The sequence below is a fragment of the Cyrtonyx montezumae genome, unplaced genomic scaffold (assembly GCF_038088225.1).
Source record: "Cyrtonyx montezumae isolate F1298 unplaced genomic scaffold, pur_monq_1.0 scaffold_25, whole genome shotgun sequence".
Classification (NCBI taxonomy): Eukaryota; Metazoa; Chordata; class Aves; order Galliformes; family Odontophoridae; genus Cyrtonyx; species Cyrtonyx montezumae.
The window spans coordinates 16,494,824-16,511,782 of NW_027071992.1; the positions used below are offsets into that span (position 1 = coordinate 16,494,824).

Sequence of the window (16,959 nt, forward strand, 5' to 3'; positions counted from 1 at the left end):
TTAGTTTCATCTGCCACCAGGAAACTTGGACAAGGAGGCATAGATCTAGGTAGGAAGTGAAGTTTATTAAGCCTGAAGTCTGTCTCCATCCCACATGTGAAGGATTAGAGTTGAGTGGAGTCTTTCAGCAGCTGACAAGGTGTGTGGGGCTAGAGCTGCTGTGTCTTCTGAGAGGTCAGGGCTAAGTGACTCTTACGGAAACCTGGCAAGAGATTGACTTCTTACTTGAAGAGGAATTGGAGACTACTGGAAAAGCTGACTGGGAAAGCAGGCTTCTTGAGGAGGTTTTTAATAGACTTGCAGCAAATCTGGCTTTATGAAAAAAAACTTGTCAGGAAACTCATCAGGGTGTGTTACAGTGCACAGTATTTTTCTGTGCTTCTGGTCAACCTGGTGCCTTCAAGTAGGTGTCAGCAATGGCTCCAGAAAGTGAAAGCACAGAGGAAACTTCCTTGGAAGTTCTAGTTATCCTCTTAAAAAAAAAAAAATATTACTTGAATGATCCAGTCAAATATGGCATCCAAACAGTGAATTTTTACTACCTGTTATTACCTGTGCAGGTAATAACAGGCCTGGAGTAGGGTTTAATTTTGATTATAAATTATAGCTGGCCCTAATATACTAACATCCCAGTGAAGAGACGTGGATAAAAGCCATGGTTATTTTTCTTTACTGGAAGAGGTGTTACGTTCCCAAAAGGAGCATGCATTTAGCATCTCCTGTCCTTTATCTTGAGAGTGTTTGGGAGGAATGGAGCAGGAACTGGCCACTGATTATGCAGAAGACCAAGTTGTGTTCCTCTGTGGCTGTTTTATTGGAGGTATCCTGCTGTACCAGTTCACTTTGCTCCTGTAGCATCCAGGTCAGCATCAGGCAGACCTGATGGGACTGATGAGTATCTCTGTCTGGGCAAACTGGTATTTTTTCTGGAAAAATTAAAGGTAACAGCTGCACATGAAGGAGTTGCTATTGGGCACCTTTGCTCTCAGATTACTTAGCCATGCCAGCCTGTGTCAGAGCGCTCCAAAAACTCATTTTGCACTGCACAAATGCCAACAAGCAGGTGATGTTGAGCTGTCGGCAGACACTACTCTGTCAGATATCATCCAGCTCTGTGTCTCAGGGCCCTGATTTTACTTAAAATCAAGACCTTTGTCACTGCTTTGTGTTTTTCCTCATGTTTTTCTTCCCTTAGTTTTTATTGCTTAGAGCAGTGTTGAGCTCCTCCTTGTCCTGGAGGCTGGCAGCCCTGGGGCTGATGGGAATGCAGCAAGACGCTGATGCTGAAAAGGATTGTGACATAAGTTCAGTGATAGGAGTGAATCCTTACAAGGGATTTTGGATGAGAAGGCATTTGAATGCAGGAGTGTCTGGCTTTAACTCAGAGTAATTTGCTTTGTCTTAATAGCACAAACCACAGAATTGGTTTAGTAGTATCTGACAGTGTAGCTATAGTGGTCTTATAACAACAAAGAGAGACATTTACCATGCAGCAGTTCTGTGGGATTTTGTTCTCTTTATGAGTGGGAAAGAAACATTTGTCCTTTTCAGGGCTTGCCCCTTGAAAAGGTCTTTAAATGCCTGAACATGTTGATTAAGCTGAAAGGAGTAAGGAGCAGGCAGCGTCCTTTCTCCAGTAGCCAGGAGACCTATCTCTGCCCTCTCTGACTGTTTGCACACAAAGGGTGACCTGTTTTTCTCAAATCAAAGGGATAGGCTAAGAGTGCTCTGGAGCTGGAGAATTGCTGCATGCCTTTCCCAAGCAGCCTGAGAAGAAGAAATAAAAGGAGGGGAGGCGTTAAGCCCTGACTGCTTCGATTTTTTTCTTTCTTCAAGGTGATGTGCTACAGGAGCTGGTCTGATCAAGTTGCACTCATGCCTGAGAGCCTGAATGGAGATGAAAGGCTCCATGGCATTCAGACAGCGAATGCTTAAATTCCAAGAAGGATCTAATGGAAAAGGTGGTTTGTTCTGGGAGTTGGTCCAAATGAGAAGGCTTTGCAGACATCCTTTTGAAGGAAGGCAGGTGTCAGACATCCCACAAAGAGGGCTTCCTTGGTGCTTCAACCCATAACAAGACTCTCCTGTGCCTACAATCCTGAGAACTTTGGTGATCAAGCAGCTGGTCACATCCTGATAAGGATTCTCCAGTGAAACAATAAGTTTTTAAGCAACTCAGCCAGGGTTTCCTGTGAATCCCTATCATGACTGTAGATTTGTGTCATGGCTGCTGTCAAGCTGCAGAACTGTGGACTGCCTCTGTATCTTTTGAGCTTGCTGGGGATGTGGCATGCAAAGGTTCAGTCAGCACAGCTCTTACTCAAGGGTGGCTTGGATGTTGTCTGTTCTTCAAGAGGAAATCTTCATGCCTGTAGCCAGTGAGTCTGGATGCAGTTATCGTGTCTGTCTGTGTGCTTTCAGGAGCTCACTAAGCCCAAAGACTTACTGTCTCACAAAATCCAGAACTGTTCTGTCATCAAAGAGGAAGCTGGATGAAGCTGTCTGAGCCCTGTTGGTCTCTGTACCTGCAGTGGCTGTTAAACTGTTTTTTCTCTTTTTACCAGGTCATTGGTCTTATGAGATCACTGGATATGAAGAGATTTATTTCATTGAGATTTCATTGAGATTTAGCTTTCTCTGGCAGTATCTGTCTGTCAAAGAGCTCATGGCAAAGGAGTTGCCCATCCTGTACAGAGGGGATTTTTTCTGCATGGATGAGCAGGAGTATATTTCCTGCTTTACAGTAAACATGCTTTCCTTTAAGGCAATGTTTTGCACTTCTTACATCTTCAGTCAAGACCTGTTTAGAAGATTTAGAGATCTTTCCTTTACTCCTCCCTTAGTGTAGAAATGTGCATCTCGCTAGTGGGAAGGGATTAATAATGTTAGCAGTTCTGAGTCTCATACAGTGTAGAAGCTGTGGTTATGGGATGTAGCTGGAACCGGTGAAATTGTTTCAGGTCAGAGTACTCAGTGTCTTGACTGAAAAGTATGACTCCTCCCATAGCCTCATTGAGAAGAGGCAAAGACAATATGAAAAGGCTCTGTTGGTTTTGATGGAATGGTGGAAAACAGTTTGAATGTCTGCCCTCAAAGGGGCAAAGGTGGCAGGAAATTCTCTGCTCCTACAGCTGTGAAGCAGCTGTCTGACCCTTATCACAGTGCCTATGGTCAGGAGTGTGTGCACATAAGTATGCAGGTGCATATCGAAGCATCTGCACCTTCCACTGCTTGGGTGAGATCAGGAGGTAGTTCTGCTTGGATATTTCTTTGCAATACCTTACTTCTTCCATTGGAAGGAACTGAAGACTTCTGTCTCATGAATCATTGAACAAGGCACAGTCACTAGTAGAGCCAGGAGACTGTAGGCGTAGGACTGCTTTTCTCTCATTCTTTACTTCTTTTTCTTGCAGGTTTATTTCTCCTCCTTTCTTGGCATACTAGTTTTTCACTATGATGAATCCCTAGTAGTAAGGTTCTCATATAGCTCTGGTGAGCTGGTAAAAGGTATAACAGTTTGGATGGGCTGAGTAAACCAAGAAGAACTTGAAAGTGTTAACCACATGTGTAGTTGCTTGCTGGATTTTTTATATAGCCAGGTGTCTGACTGAGAGCAGTTAAAATATCCTAAGCAGTGAGAAAATGTTGCTTTAGAACTGCCAGACCCATTTCTGAGGTCTCCCCAGGCAGTTCCTATTTCTGTAACAGATGTGGTGCAATGAGAGCCCAATTTCCAGGTATAAGTAGAAGCAGTGAAAAAATGAGTGGATAAATGATTAGCTTTAAAAAAAAAATCCCCACTTGCTTCTAAACAATAGTAATGTAGTTGCTTAACCAGTGTAAGTTCTTACCTCATTGTAAAATCCATGCTTCAGCCTGGAAGGCTCAATTCATTAATCCCATTTTAGATGAAGGCATTGTTTTACTCAGTACCTTTCTTTGTCTCTTCTAGACCTTCCACGAGGGTCGGTCCCTGCAGACTGGGGAGTTTAATCTTTTAGGCATTGCTTGCCCTTTCCCAGATGGTAAGGCTCCTCTTAAGTCCTGAGTCTGCTGTTCCTTCATAACCTCTGCAAGCAGGTAACTGTCTTGTGGGGTTTGATGGTAGAGATCTTTCTGAGCAGGGAAAGCTCCCTCTGGGACATTAAAAGTAAACTGTGACAAAAGATACAGCAGCATGAGAAGGGGCCATGGGCTCTGATGTGTTCCCTGCCATTTTCTGTTTTTTTTTTTTTGTTTTTTTTTTTTTTGGTGAACTTTCCCTTGAGAAAGGGGCTTGGAAGCAGAGGCAAGACCAGTGGCACTGGTATAGAGTATGGGAAATGGAAAAAACTGTTCTTGCTTTTATTCCTCAAACCTCTGGACAAACAGAAATGTAGTGACTAAGGCACCAGGTCCTCTTAATGCTGCAGTTCTCCAAGAGTTGCATTCCTTCTCTGCAGTTTGGTGAAGCTGGCCTGAAGTACTGTTGTGTGCTGGGAGTAGCACAAGTGTGGGAGCTTGCATTTTGCTGGGTTTTGAACTGGGTACTGTTGTTTTAACATCTGTCCTCTGGTCCCTCCTGTTTGTATAAAAGGTGCTGTGCATCAGGCAGAGCAACAGCTTTACTGGGAAATGAGCTGAGCCTGGGAGAGTTCCTTTCCTGCAAATGCTTCTGGCTTCTATCCAACAAGATATGCTTTTAAAAATACCTTTCTCAAAGTGTGGCACTTGAGACCTCACCCCGTAGATTAATGGGTCTTTTTCAGGTTCTAACGTGCTCTGGTCCCCTCTGATGAAGAAACTTGAATGTTGGCAATCGGTGTGCTCAGTGATTTGCCTTTTCTTGTGCTTTCCTTCCCTCTTGCCATTTGCTTTTTGCTATAATTAAGAGTTTACCAGCTGGGAAACAAGGAGTTTTCAGACCGGGGTGTGAGCATTGCCCATTAGTCTTAGGTGAGACACACCATGGCAGTGTTAATACCAACTCACTGAATATTACCAACTCATTGGTATTAGCATTGGTATCACCTTTTTTTCCTTTCCATAAAAGGTGCTTTCCAAGCGTGCGTGTGTTGATGTTTGTTTTTTTTTCCAAGCACATCTGTATGAAAATATCATTATACAGTGATGGCAGCAAAGATGATTTTTTTTAAGGGCATGACAGCAGTACAGCTGGGGAAGCTGAAGGGATGCAGTTGCTACGTTCCTATTGACCACCAGGAAAAGAGTTAAAGAGAGCAGATGGACTGCATTTCCTGTGGTTAGGTTGCACTAACCCAACAGGGGAGGCCATGTGCACAAAATTACAATTTTCTGATGCTGGAGGTCATCTTTGCTCAGCCCAGTATGCATGAGATGTTAATCTCCTCCAAGATGAACAGGTAGCAGGAAGCAGCTTCTTGGCTGTACCCAGATGCCAGTACATGGAGTGCTGTGCTGCTGGGCCAGCCTTTTGGGTTTGAAGTTGCTGGCACATGGTTTTGTTTAATTCTGCTGCAATGCTCATCCTCTGCTTTGTAGTGCTGGAAATCCAGTCCGTGTGGGTTGGAGGGAAACAAGGCTTTGGTCATCTCTTTTTGCAAGCTTTCTTTCTGTGCTCCTGCTGAGCACCATTGTAATAGGTTACTCACTGACACAACTGCTGAAACACAGGGGCGCAGATTCCTGCGCTGCCGCCATTGAGCTTTTATTGTATTTGAATCATAGAATCATTAAGGTTGGAAAAGATCTAGAAGATCATCTAGTCCAACCACCTGCCACCAATATTGCCCACTAAACCACGTCTGTCTTTAAGTACTACATCTGCTTTTTCTTTAAATGCCTCCAGGGATGGTGACTTCACTACTTCCCTGGACAAACTGTTCCAGTGCCTAGCTGCTCTTTCTGAGAAGAAATTCTATCTAATAATCTGAACCTCTTCTGGTGCAACTTGAGGCCATTCGGTCCTGCCCTATTGCTAGTTACTTGGGAGACCACACCCCCCCCACCTTGCCACATTTGCATCTCTTGGAGTTTTGAATCATTTCAGGTTTCTGCTGTTAAATATCCACATGTGCTGTCAACATCTAGCATCCCAAAGGGATTTCTTCTGGGGGAAGGATTTTTGATACTTTGTCTGCACAGATTGCAGAGCAGTAGATTTTTGACCTTCAGTGAAAGGTCCTTGGTTTGTCTGGGGTTTGTCTTTGCTACCTTCTAATTAAACATACTGTGTGTTTTTGAGTTGCCTGCTGGGGAGGACCTGCCCCATAACATCTGATGTACTGTGATGTCTTGGACTCAACGATTGGACCTCAGGACTGGAAGGCTTGATAGTGCCAAATCTAGCTGATAAGGATATAGTGACAAGGAAAGCTTGTAGGGTGTTGCTGCCAAAGGGATCCAACTTTCTAGATCTAGTTCCATTTTCTGAGTGCTCTGCAGGCCTGTGAAAGGTGGTGGCTGTCTGGGACAGCAAGAGGTAGTCAACAGTCAGATCCTCGTGCAAAACTTGGGAGCTCTGCACATCAAGGCAGAGGGGGAAGGGGCAGTAGGACGCATTCGGGATTTGTCCTTAACGCTGTTTTCCTTCTTGCTAATCCACTGGAAATGGTGCCTGCTTGGTCCTGGCTCACATAGAGGTACTATGGGCTCACCCTTTGTTTTCTCTCCAGGAGGCCTTCAATGATCTTGCATTATTCTTCTATGACAAGCACGGTGGGGAAGTGATTGCAGTTCTGTGGAAACCTTCAAGCTTTCAACCTCAGCCTTTTAAGGTAAGTTTTTGATTCTGTTAAGGGCAGGTTGCCTTGGAAGCTTGAAGTGCTTTTTCCTGCAATGACTGATTTTCAACAGTCCCAAAACCTTTTGAGAAATAGAACAAATACTTCTGTCCCTGCCTTAGAAAGTGTGAAACCAGGACAGGGATGTGGCCGCTGCTTCCTCACAGTCATCAACAGTCAAGAGGGTAACATATGTCTTGGACAAGCCCTAGTACTGTGATCACTATGTCAAAACAGAGCTTACTGTCCCACGTGTTCTCCTCTGGTCCCCTTCTGGGAGATGGGCAATGCATTGTTTGCTGAAGATGTTTGCTGTTCTGTTCTCATGGTTCTGGGTATCTCTTAGCTGACATACTGGTCTGCAAGAGGCTAACGCATCAAGTCCACCTTTGAAGTGCCCAAGTCCTGTAAATCTATGGATATATGTTCCATCCACACTGTGTGGGTTGGTGATCTCTAGAGGGTAGTTAAACTAGGTGTGAGACATGCTGAAGTGATTCATGCTGCTTTCTATGAAAGAAAGACGCAAAGAAACTAGTGACTCACAGTTTGGAGTTGGCAGCCCAGGTTCTTCTGCTGTTAGTCTCTGGGTGATTTATCTCCCCTCTTCATGGCTAGGGGGCCTTGGCCATTCAGCCTAGCTGGGGTTGTGAAACCTTGTTGTTCATGGTGGTGAAATAAGAGGAGGAGATGCTGGTATCTTCATTGAGTGTAGCTTGATTAGACCTGAGGTGTGTGCTATTTTTTTTTTCCCTCAGTCCCAGTAGAGCTAGAAATGTCTTTCAGCTCAAGGTCTTGACATCCAGCAACAGAACAGAGCCCAGCCAACTCTTAATCCTTGGTCGTGGTGTGGTACTTGGCCTTTTTGCGTTCTCCATCTGCTCTATTTACAGTCTTCTCCATGTGCCCCTGTACTCTTTCCCATCTTTACCATGTTCTGGCAGTTGTTTCTCTTCTTCCCTTGCAGTCTTTGGGCTGTGGCTCTGGGGTGACATCTAACATTGATCAATGATGGTGGCAAGAAGTGGTATGGCGGTGTGGCAGGGGTTGGATGTAACAAGGCAAAAGTGCAATTTATGTCTCTTATTTTGGACTTGTAAGGGTTGCAAAGCAGCTCTGAGCTGATGCTGCCGCTTGTATAATATTTGTTTTTGCCCTGCAGGTCTCCAGTATGAAAGGACGGACAGTGACAACTCTGAACAATGAGCTGGTGTGTGTTCCCAACATAGAGGCAATTCTGGAGGACTTTGAGGTTTTGGGAGAAGGCCTGGTCAAAAGAGTGGAAGCTCGTACAGAGAAATGGACTATCTGAGGCCATAAAGAAGTGTGAGAAGGACCTGTCCTGAAGCAGACTTTGTTTACTCTGGAACCATTTCATTTTATAAGTCAGTCCCAGGAAAGGCTTTTGGTTTTTTATATCCCAGAACTATGTATCTGACTGTATTTATCTTAGTATACCTTGTCCAGAAAAATGATGGGACCTATATTGTTTTTAAGAATGCGATTATCTTTTTATCTTGAAGAAAATATAAGGATGAGATAAAATTGTTGAAAGTGTTCCTGTTCATCGTAGGAAACAAACTGTGTTCATAAGAAAACATCAAGGCCTGAAAATTTTGCCTGAAGTGTGCAATAGGAAGACACCTTCCTAATTCATAGCATATTCTGTTACTCTAATGGCTAGCAAATCTAAAGAAACTGAAATTGAAAACTGAGCAGATTCTTTCCTTCTCAGCTGTCATGACACTCATCTGGAGTGCTATGTCCAATGCTGGGGACCCCAGTAAAAGGGAGATGAAAATGCTGGGCTGGGTCCAGGGAAGGGCAATGGAAGTAATAGAGGAGTTGAAGGATCAGTTACAGACAGAAGCTGCAAGAGCTGGGACTGTCCAGCCTGGAGAAGAGAGCTCAGTGTGATTTTACCAGTATGTATAGATACCTGATGAGGGAGGAAAAAAAATGGAGCCCTGAGAAGCAGTGGGTGGATGATTTCCAGAGGTGTGTTTCAAGCTCTTGGCTGAAAAGCGGACTTCTTATGGGGAAAGAGAAATAAGAGAGTGAACAGAACCCATCTGCCTCATCTGATTTTAGGTAGCATGCACGGTAAACAGGAGTGCAATCCCATGTGTCAGTTCACATGTACGAATCGCATGTAGGGTAAAAGAAACTGACTTGGTGACAGCAGATATTGCTGAAACCAAAAATGGATCAAACTTGGGAAGCCAAGTGGATGTCTGCTAACTGTAGAGAGTTGTTGCTTGATATAGAAGCATTTGGGTGGATTGCTAAAACTTGTTTCAAGACCTACCAGCCTCTCCAGCTATGGGAAGTGAGTCTGAAGCTTTATGAAGATTCCCAGGTTGCTTTTTTGTTTTTGTTCCCAAATGCTTTCTCTGAAGTGCTTAAAAGCAGGCTGTAGCAGAGATGGGATACTTGACTGATATTGCATAGCTAGTGCCTATTGGCCCCGTGTTTGGTGGCACAGTGTGTCATATGGAACCTAGATAGTGTAGCATCCTCAGTTTTGGAGTGTGGGCATATCTATCTATTAAAATCTCAAAAAGCATTTTTCTCTCTTCCTTGTGCCAGTTGCTGATAGAGGCTGTGGGTGAAAACCTCTGTATGTCTATTACCTTCAAGATCTTTTTGGGAGCACTTGAACTGAAAACACCCAAAGTGATTAGTAATGCAAAGCACGCATCAAATTTGAGAACAATGCCATATTCTGTTGCTACTGTGACCCCTGGAGTTAAGATACTGATGACAAATCCATTAGCAAACATGATGCAGGCAGCGATTTCAACAGATTTCAGAAGCAGTTAATAATCTCTAAAGCTTCTTTATTTCATCCTCTTGGTGTTTGTATTGCCCAGTCTGCCTTTAGTGATGGCTAATCTTCCTGGGTACTCAGATTATTTCTGCTTTTTGTTCTTATCTGCCTTTGTTCCAAATGTATAGATTGACACTGTGATCCTGTGAATTTGCCAACAAAACTTGGACAGCACTCAAGTTGCTGCACTGGTTGCATGTGCTGGAGTTTGCTTACCTCCATGCTCTATCATACTCTTGCTTTTCCACTTACTGTGTGTTTTATATGTATGTAGTCTGGAGCTGGCACATTCTCCTTGCTGCGTCTGTTGGTGCTTTTTACTTTATTCCCTCTTTTTTCCTTTAGAGAGATACAAAACTATGTGTAGCTTCAAGCTACCACGTTATGGATCTCCTTGTTCCACCGTCCTTTTGCTGTGCTGCCATACTCTTCAAACTCTTTGTTCTTGGGTAGAACCCACTGCTTGCAGTGTGCAGCAAAGGACTGGGAAGTGTCCAGGCTAGCCTCCTATAAAAATAACAATGCTGAGTTATTTGATGATGAGTGAACTCACTCGTAACCAATCCCTCATGCAAGTACCAGCGTGCTAGTATTTCACAAGCTTATGCCACTGCAGCCAGCTGTGAGTTGAGGTCAGGCCTGTGCAGATGACTGCTGATTTGAATGTCTATTTTGGTGGCTGACATGGGTATTTCAGCAGTGGCATCAAAACATTTAAGACGAGCAACACTGGCCACTGCTAACCCAGCTCGCATTATGTGGATCCATCTTTGAGCAAGAGCTACCCAAGGATGTTATCGCAGGTAGCTGTGTTCCTCATGTTGCCAGAGCACTGACTGATCCATGGGCTTCTGCTTCTTTCAGAGGAAGAGGGAAGTCTTCAATGTCCCAAACCTCCCAGTATGTAAATATTTAGAAGCTATTACTGGAGCCCATGTTTATACACTCAAACATGGCAAATGCCTTGAGTCATGTCACCAGCTAGAGTTAAGTCTCACCGGCCAGTGCCGGGGGACAGTGACAATCTGTCAAGTTGGAGTGCTTAGGTGATGTGTGAAAGTAAGGTGGTGATGGTGGCTTTGCTGAGCAAACCATTGTTTTGTAAGAAGTTCATATGCGATAAGTGGGAGGGGAAGGGGAACATGCAAGGTTATGATGAATCTCTTGTGTTGGTGCTATGGCCTCCTTGCCCTGGTCTGGTTGGCACGCTTGCTTCAAAAACTGAATTTTCATGAGAGGGCTTTAATACCACCAAAGCCTGAAGGTTCAGAAGAGTTCTAGGAGATGTGGTGCACTGGATCAACCTCAGCTTGGGGGATGATGCTGAGAAGCACATCTTGGGATAATGGGGAGAGTGAGAGACTGCTTGCTTGCCAGAGCGGCAGTCTTTCTTGAGGTGATGGATGAAGTTCATTTACTTGACAAAAGCAGCTCTGAAGTTTCTAGAAACTCAGATGTTTCCTGGCTGAGTTGCTCTGGCAGGAACCAGCAAAGCCAAAGGGCCTTGAAGCCATGGCATCATTCTCTGTGGTACTTCTAGGGACTGCGTGTTGATGCTCTCTTATCTCTTAGGCAACATGAACATAAGAAAGGACAAGTGAGGTCTCAAAAAATTCCTGTTGCCTGATTTATGGTTCTTGTTGGTGTGCCCTGAGAAATTGCTGTTGTGAAAGCTGGGGTAGGGCCTGGGTTATTCAGGGCGCACTTGATGACAAATTGTTCTGGGTTTCCATTTTCAGTGAGTGGGCACTGAATTGTTTGCAAATTTGTCTGTGTTTGCTTACTTGTGGTCCACTGACAAACTAGCTGCATACAGAGCTGCCCTTTGAGAGTGTTGGGATGGTGCAAGAGGCAGGACTAGGGGGAGGAAAGTGCTGGAGCTTAAGATGATGGCAGTAGGTTTTAACATGCTGTCATCATCACTCTGACATTCATTGTGTAGGCATTGCTGCCATATTCATTCTTCAAAAAGATAGGAAACCTTTGAAGTTCTTTATGGGAAGTCTTACGTGTGGTGGGTGATCACAAAAGGGAAGGTGCTCCCAAATGCCACGTTGGGCTGTGATGAGGGGATATTGATACGTGTACAGAGTGGATGAGGTCAGCTAAGGCAGGTCTCAGCAGTATCTGCTTTCTAGTTTATGATCCCAAAAGCGGATGGCTCTTCCCGGGCCTCTGTCTGAGCTTCAGGTAGCTTTTTTGGATTTTTGAAATAATACTGGGGAAACAAGTTGACGAGATGCAGCTGGGAGTGTGGCGTTTGGTTGGAAAGATGATGAGATCATCAAAGCAATTTGACTACACTGGGGTTTGCTGGTCTGCTGAACTGGTCAGCTCTTGCTGGTCTGGGCAGCTGAAATGTTTCTCAGTGGTCTGGTTGTCTATGACTGTCTGACTGCAGGATGATCGGAAGCTGTATATCCTTGAAATAAAGGCATTTGCAAGAAACATTTTGCCAGAATCACTGGTCATTCTTAAAAACACTTCGTCTAAGTTGCCATAGCTGGCTGGGGAGTGAGTAGTTGTGCGGTTTCTGGCACAAGGAGAACAGGAACAGGCTCAGGAGTTACACAGCAACCTATAGCAGCTTGGGGCTGGCTTGTTAGCATTCCATTCTCAGGAAAATATTCTGAACCTGAACCTTCTTTCCTGGCCAAGATGACTGCTTCCTGGAAAAGCTGATAGCAAAGTGTCTCTGGCATGTGGTAGTGGTTAGTAAGACTGTATGGTTTTGGGCAGTGTTGACTGCCACTGCTCTATCATTTCCCAGGCACTGCATTTGCTGCTGAAGGGCCATGGTAGATGTGGCCACCCCAGTTTTGTAGGTACAGTGGATTTTACTCTAGGGACAAGGCCAGTCTTTGCTTAGATGGCCTTGAGGGTGGATAGAATTCCTTGGGCTTTATTGTAAATTGTGAATGAGGGATAGAAAAGTGTTTCAGCAAGTAAGGGCAGTTTGGTAGCAGGGGAAGGGATGCTGTTCTCTGGCATCCTGTCTCTGTGCTGGAGCAGCATGAAACTGATGTTCTCAAATTGTATGAACATTGGCAGGTGCCAAGATACAGACTGCTGCCTCTTAAGGCTATGCAGCAAATGCAATTGCTGAGGGCTGGGCAGCCACCAGGAACAAAATGAGTGTGATGGGGAGATACTGTGTGTGGCTGGAGCAGTGGGTTTTCACAGAAGGACAATGTGGGATGCTGCTTGGCCTGCATCTCCTCTTTTTTCTACTCTCCTGTTCAGAATAGTGCTGGGCCTCTTCCATGCAGAGCACTGGCAGTGATGATGTTACAGGGCAAGGCTGGAGGGACCTCTTTCAGCTTCTTTGTAGTGCCACCAGGGAACTGCAGGCCCTGTCCTGAAATGAGGTCACTGCACCAAACACGGGGGACGTAGCAAGTTGTTTGCCTTTCTGCACCCAGTTGGGTCAGGACTTGCAGAGCAGGTGGGAAGGCCATCCTGCAGCACTCAGCTGAACCAGCTCCTGTTGTTACATCTTGTTGGTGGGGATTAGCTTTCCTAAAGGCTCAGCCAGGTGGAATAATGGGCAAACAAATCTCATGCTCTCTCCTGTGTCAACCTGGGGCTCCAGAAGGGGTAAAATACTCCCAGATCTTGCAAATGGTGGTACCAGGACTTGAGCTTGGTCTCTTTTTTTTCATGGACCCTTCCTCCCTCATTGCCCTTCAGAATAGACCCCATGTGTCTCTCCCTTCCTTCCCAGAATAGACCCTATGTCTCTCTTGTATTTTGGTAGGTATGCCTGCACCTTTTCCATCACCTCTGTGGCAGCTGGAGGGGTGTGAGAAGGGGGTGGGCCTGGGGGGACTGGGTCCCAGTGCTGTTGTGGTAAGAAGCCCTGGAATGACCCACTGTGGAGGGAACTTGTCACCTGGTGCAGGAGGAGCAGAATCACAGCATGGCTGCTGGTCTTGCTTGTGCTGAGTCACACCAAGAAGGGCTTGCAGAGCCCTTTTTTCAACCTGTTTATGACAGGCATGCTAAAAACAGTACAAGTAAGGGGTCTGGTAGTGCTGGTACACAGTTGCCTTTATCTTTGTGTCTCAGCTGGTGCTACAAGGCCTGAGGTGAACCACGTGGCAAACAGCTGGCAGCAGGGAAATGTCTCCAGCCACTTGTCCGGTCTTGATCTGCATGGGAGCTTTGCAGTATGGGAAGAGCAATGTGGAGTTTCACAAATAGCTCATTCCATGGCATGACAATGTTTAATTTACTATCATTGCTGCTGTGCATGTGGAATGCCATTTGTAGCAACCAGGAGGGCTTTGTTCATGGGACGTGGGACTGCTGGTGCTCAGGAACTAAGATAAACTATCAGCGAGCAGCACACAGACCCTCCTGAGCACTGTGATGCAGCTGCTGGGGTGGCTTTGTTCAAGTGGGGCACCCTAACACCTGCTTTGCTTGCCCCAAAATTGAGTTTGGCACACTGGTGCCAAATTACCAAGAAAACCTGAATTCAGGCCAGGCAAACAACCATGCAGTGGCAGTTGCTTGATGGACACAGATGTATTGGAAGAGGAGCAGAGGGCTTGCACTTCCTTCTGCTTTCCTCATTCTATTTTCATTGTATTCTGTAGCATTTGCTCATCCTCTGTTAGACTCTTGGGCTCCACAGGGACAGGCTGAGTGTGTGTTACCCATAAAAATCCTGAGAGGAGAAACCCACATACAAGCTGTGCCTATCCAGCTCATGCTTTGAATCTGCTGCAGGTCAGTGTCATCTCAGCTGGTGAAGCAGCTGGGAGGGCTGGAGTTCAGCACCTGCCTGTCCCCATCCTTCTGGAGTCTTGGCTAGTGTATTCTGGTCCTGGGGTGCAAGCAGGACTTCTGCATCCTGTGGGTCATGGTGATCGTTGCTTCTGTATCCTGCTGGAACACCAAGGAGAGGCTGGGAAAGGTAGAACAGGTGGAACGTTCTCTCTGGAGCAGCACAAAGGATGTAGGCTGCTCCAAGGATAGGCTTGGGCTTTGTATGCTTGTGTGGCCGTAGTGTTGCAAGTTTCTGTGGTCATGTTTACTTCACTCAAGATTTCACTTGTCCAAGGAGTGATTTCTCAGGCAACACATGGGTACTACCTGTGTTCTATCTGCAGATTTGTCCTGACCCCAAGTAAGTGAGGGTATTGAAGGGGTGTTGCTGAATGTTACACAAGGCATGCATCTGAAGACCGTGTATGTCACCAGCTATTCTCTGCTGTTTGTTCCTCTGGGACTGAATTTTGGGTGGTGTAGTCCTTGTAGGCTGCATCTGTGACCATGTGCTGCCCCAATTGCATTTTCCCTAAAGAGAATAGCTAAGGGAGTTAGTGAGTCTGTTGCAGCTCAGGACCACAGAAGGGACTTCCTAAGAATCACAGGGATTTCCACAGGAACCACAGGCAGAGGCTCTTCGTACTCTTTTTCAAGATGGTGAGCATACTAGCACTCAGCTGAGGAGCTACTAGCTGTCTTTGCTTGTGTTGGCCAATAATTGCATTAATCCCTCAGCAGATCTGATTCATGTAGATGCCTTTTAAGACAGCTGAAGACCCTCTTCTGCTTTGTTCTCTCTCTCTGAGCATCTTGCACACTGGGATGTGGGAGCCTGCGTATGCTAGAGAGGAGATGCCTCAGCACATGTTAGTCAGGCAGGACTGGCCTTTGTGTGCTGTAGTCCACGTTAGCTGGTTGCAGCCTCCCTGTCCAGCACTGTCTTGAGGGATGTGGCCTTTCAAACAAGGTCTCTCATTGATCTGAAAATAAGTAAGACCCTCTTGGCCAAGCAGGAGGGACTGGCTTGGGGCAGGAAGTGCTGGGTGTGGAGCTCTGATGTAGATGGTGCTGGAAGTCAACCCTGATGGCTCTAGTCATTATCTCTGAGTGACAATATTTGCTTTGCAGGGGTCAGTGACAGTAATGCCAGGAATGAGATGTTGCTGGGTGCCCTGGGCTGGACTAAAGAATCTGACCCTAGTGCAGGTTTTCCTGCTTGTGCCTCGTGCTGTCCACATCATTGCTTCATCTTGCCACCTCATAGACACAGTGCTTCTCCCGGAGTGATCCAAAAAGTGTTCCTTTCTTCAGCAGTGTGGTTGATGGAAGAGAGGCATGAGACTACCCGCCTCACTGGGATACCTTCCCCCAGGTCTGCACTTCTCATTTGGCTTCTGGTAACTATTTGACTCACAGAATCACAGAGTATCTCAAGTCAGAAGGGGCCTACTAAGTTCATTGAGTCTGTTTCCTAGCTCCACACAGGACCACACAAAATTCAGACTGTATGTCCAAATGCTCCTTGACCTCATTTTTACCCTTCCTTCCTTGCTGATATCTTCCCTGCCATGCTGGATTAAGGAGGACAACACACCACATACTGCCACTGCTGCCGTTCGTCCTAATCTGAGAATTCCTCATGGCCTGGGAGAGATCTCTAAGGTATGTGTGATGGGGTGGCAGATAGCAGCACTCACACCCTGCTATGCAGAAGGTGGTTTTGGCCAGGGCAATGTGACTGTTGTATGTAGGCTCAGCCACTGCAGGAGGATCTGTATTGGCTCCTGCTTGCAGGTTACAAGATGCTTCTGGATGAGTAGATAGTGTCTGTACTTGGTCTGCTGAGCTGTTCTTTCTCAAGTTATTTTATCTATTTATTCCCCACTTTGATCATTGATTTTGATGTGAGAAACAGCCCAGCCCACATGCAGAGTGCACATCAAGTTCAAAGTGCAAGGAGTGCCTGGCTGACCTGAAGAAGGAGGGAGGTGAGTGCTCCCAAATTACACCTGTGATCTGTCTATTCTGTCCATGGCTGCCTATGTGTGATGCCTCCAAGAAGGCATTATCCTCACTTGCCTTGCAATGCCTCATTAACTTTGACCAAAGAGGCCCCTTGCAGGAGAGCAGTGAGAGCAGTGATGCAGCCTTCCCTGCCTGGCTCTGGCTTCACAGCTGGGCATCACCAGACTTGTTCAGCAGTGCCCCTTGCCTCTGCTCAGCAGTGGATGCTGCTGCTTCTGCTCTGGTCGAAGCCAGGCATGTGATTTCTTTTTTGTGAAGAGCGTCCTCCACTTTCTCGGCACCAGGAGTGGTCTTAAAACCAGAGGTCTGTTGCAGGAGTTGGGCCAGCCGTCCAAGCTCACGGACTCTGCCTTCACACAGTGTGGATCATTTCCATAATGAATTATACTGTGCACAAGCTTGTGCCTATACGTCAGAGCACTGCAAATGCTCTAGTCTTTCCGGTAACTAATTGAAATAATGGGAAATACATTATTGTAGCAACAGATATGCAATGGCACCCATATAAATAAATCAAGTGGTAACCATAAGTGCAGATGTCGCAATCATGAAACGTTATGTCCCCCCAGATATATACGTATATCA

At 45.8% G+C, this 16,959-nt stretch overlaps 1 protein-coding gene across 1 annotated transcript in view; it reads left to right on the forward strand.

The window, feature by feature from the left end:
- NOL6 (nucleolar protein 6) overlaps positions 1–8,297 on the forward strand; it is a 31,614-nt gene extending 23,317 nt beyond the window's left edge. Inside the window, exons 25-26 of the mRNA XM_065740103.1 lie at positions 6,636–6,737; positions 7,906–8,297. Coding sequence (XP_065596175.1) covers positions 6,636–6,737; positions 7,906–8,055 — 252 coding nt within the window. The 3' untranslated portion in view covers positions 8,056–8,297. The remainder of the gene's footprint in view (positions 1–6,635; positions 6,738–7,905) is intronic.
- Positions 8,298–16,959: the final 8,662 nt, after the last annotated feature.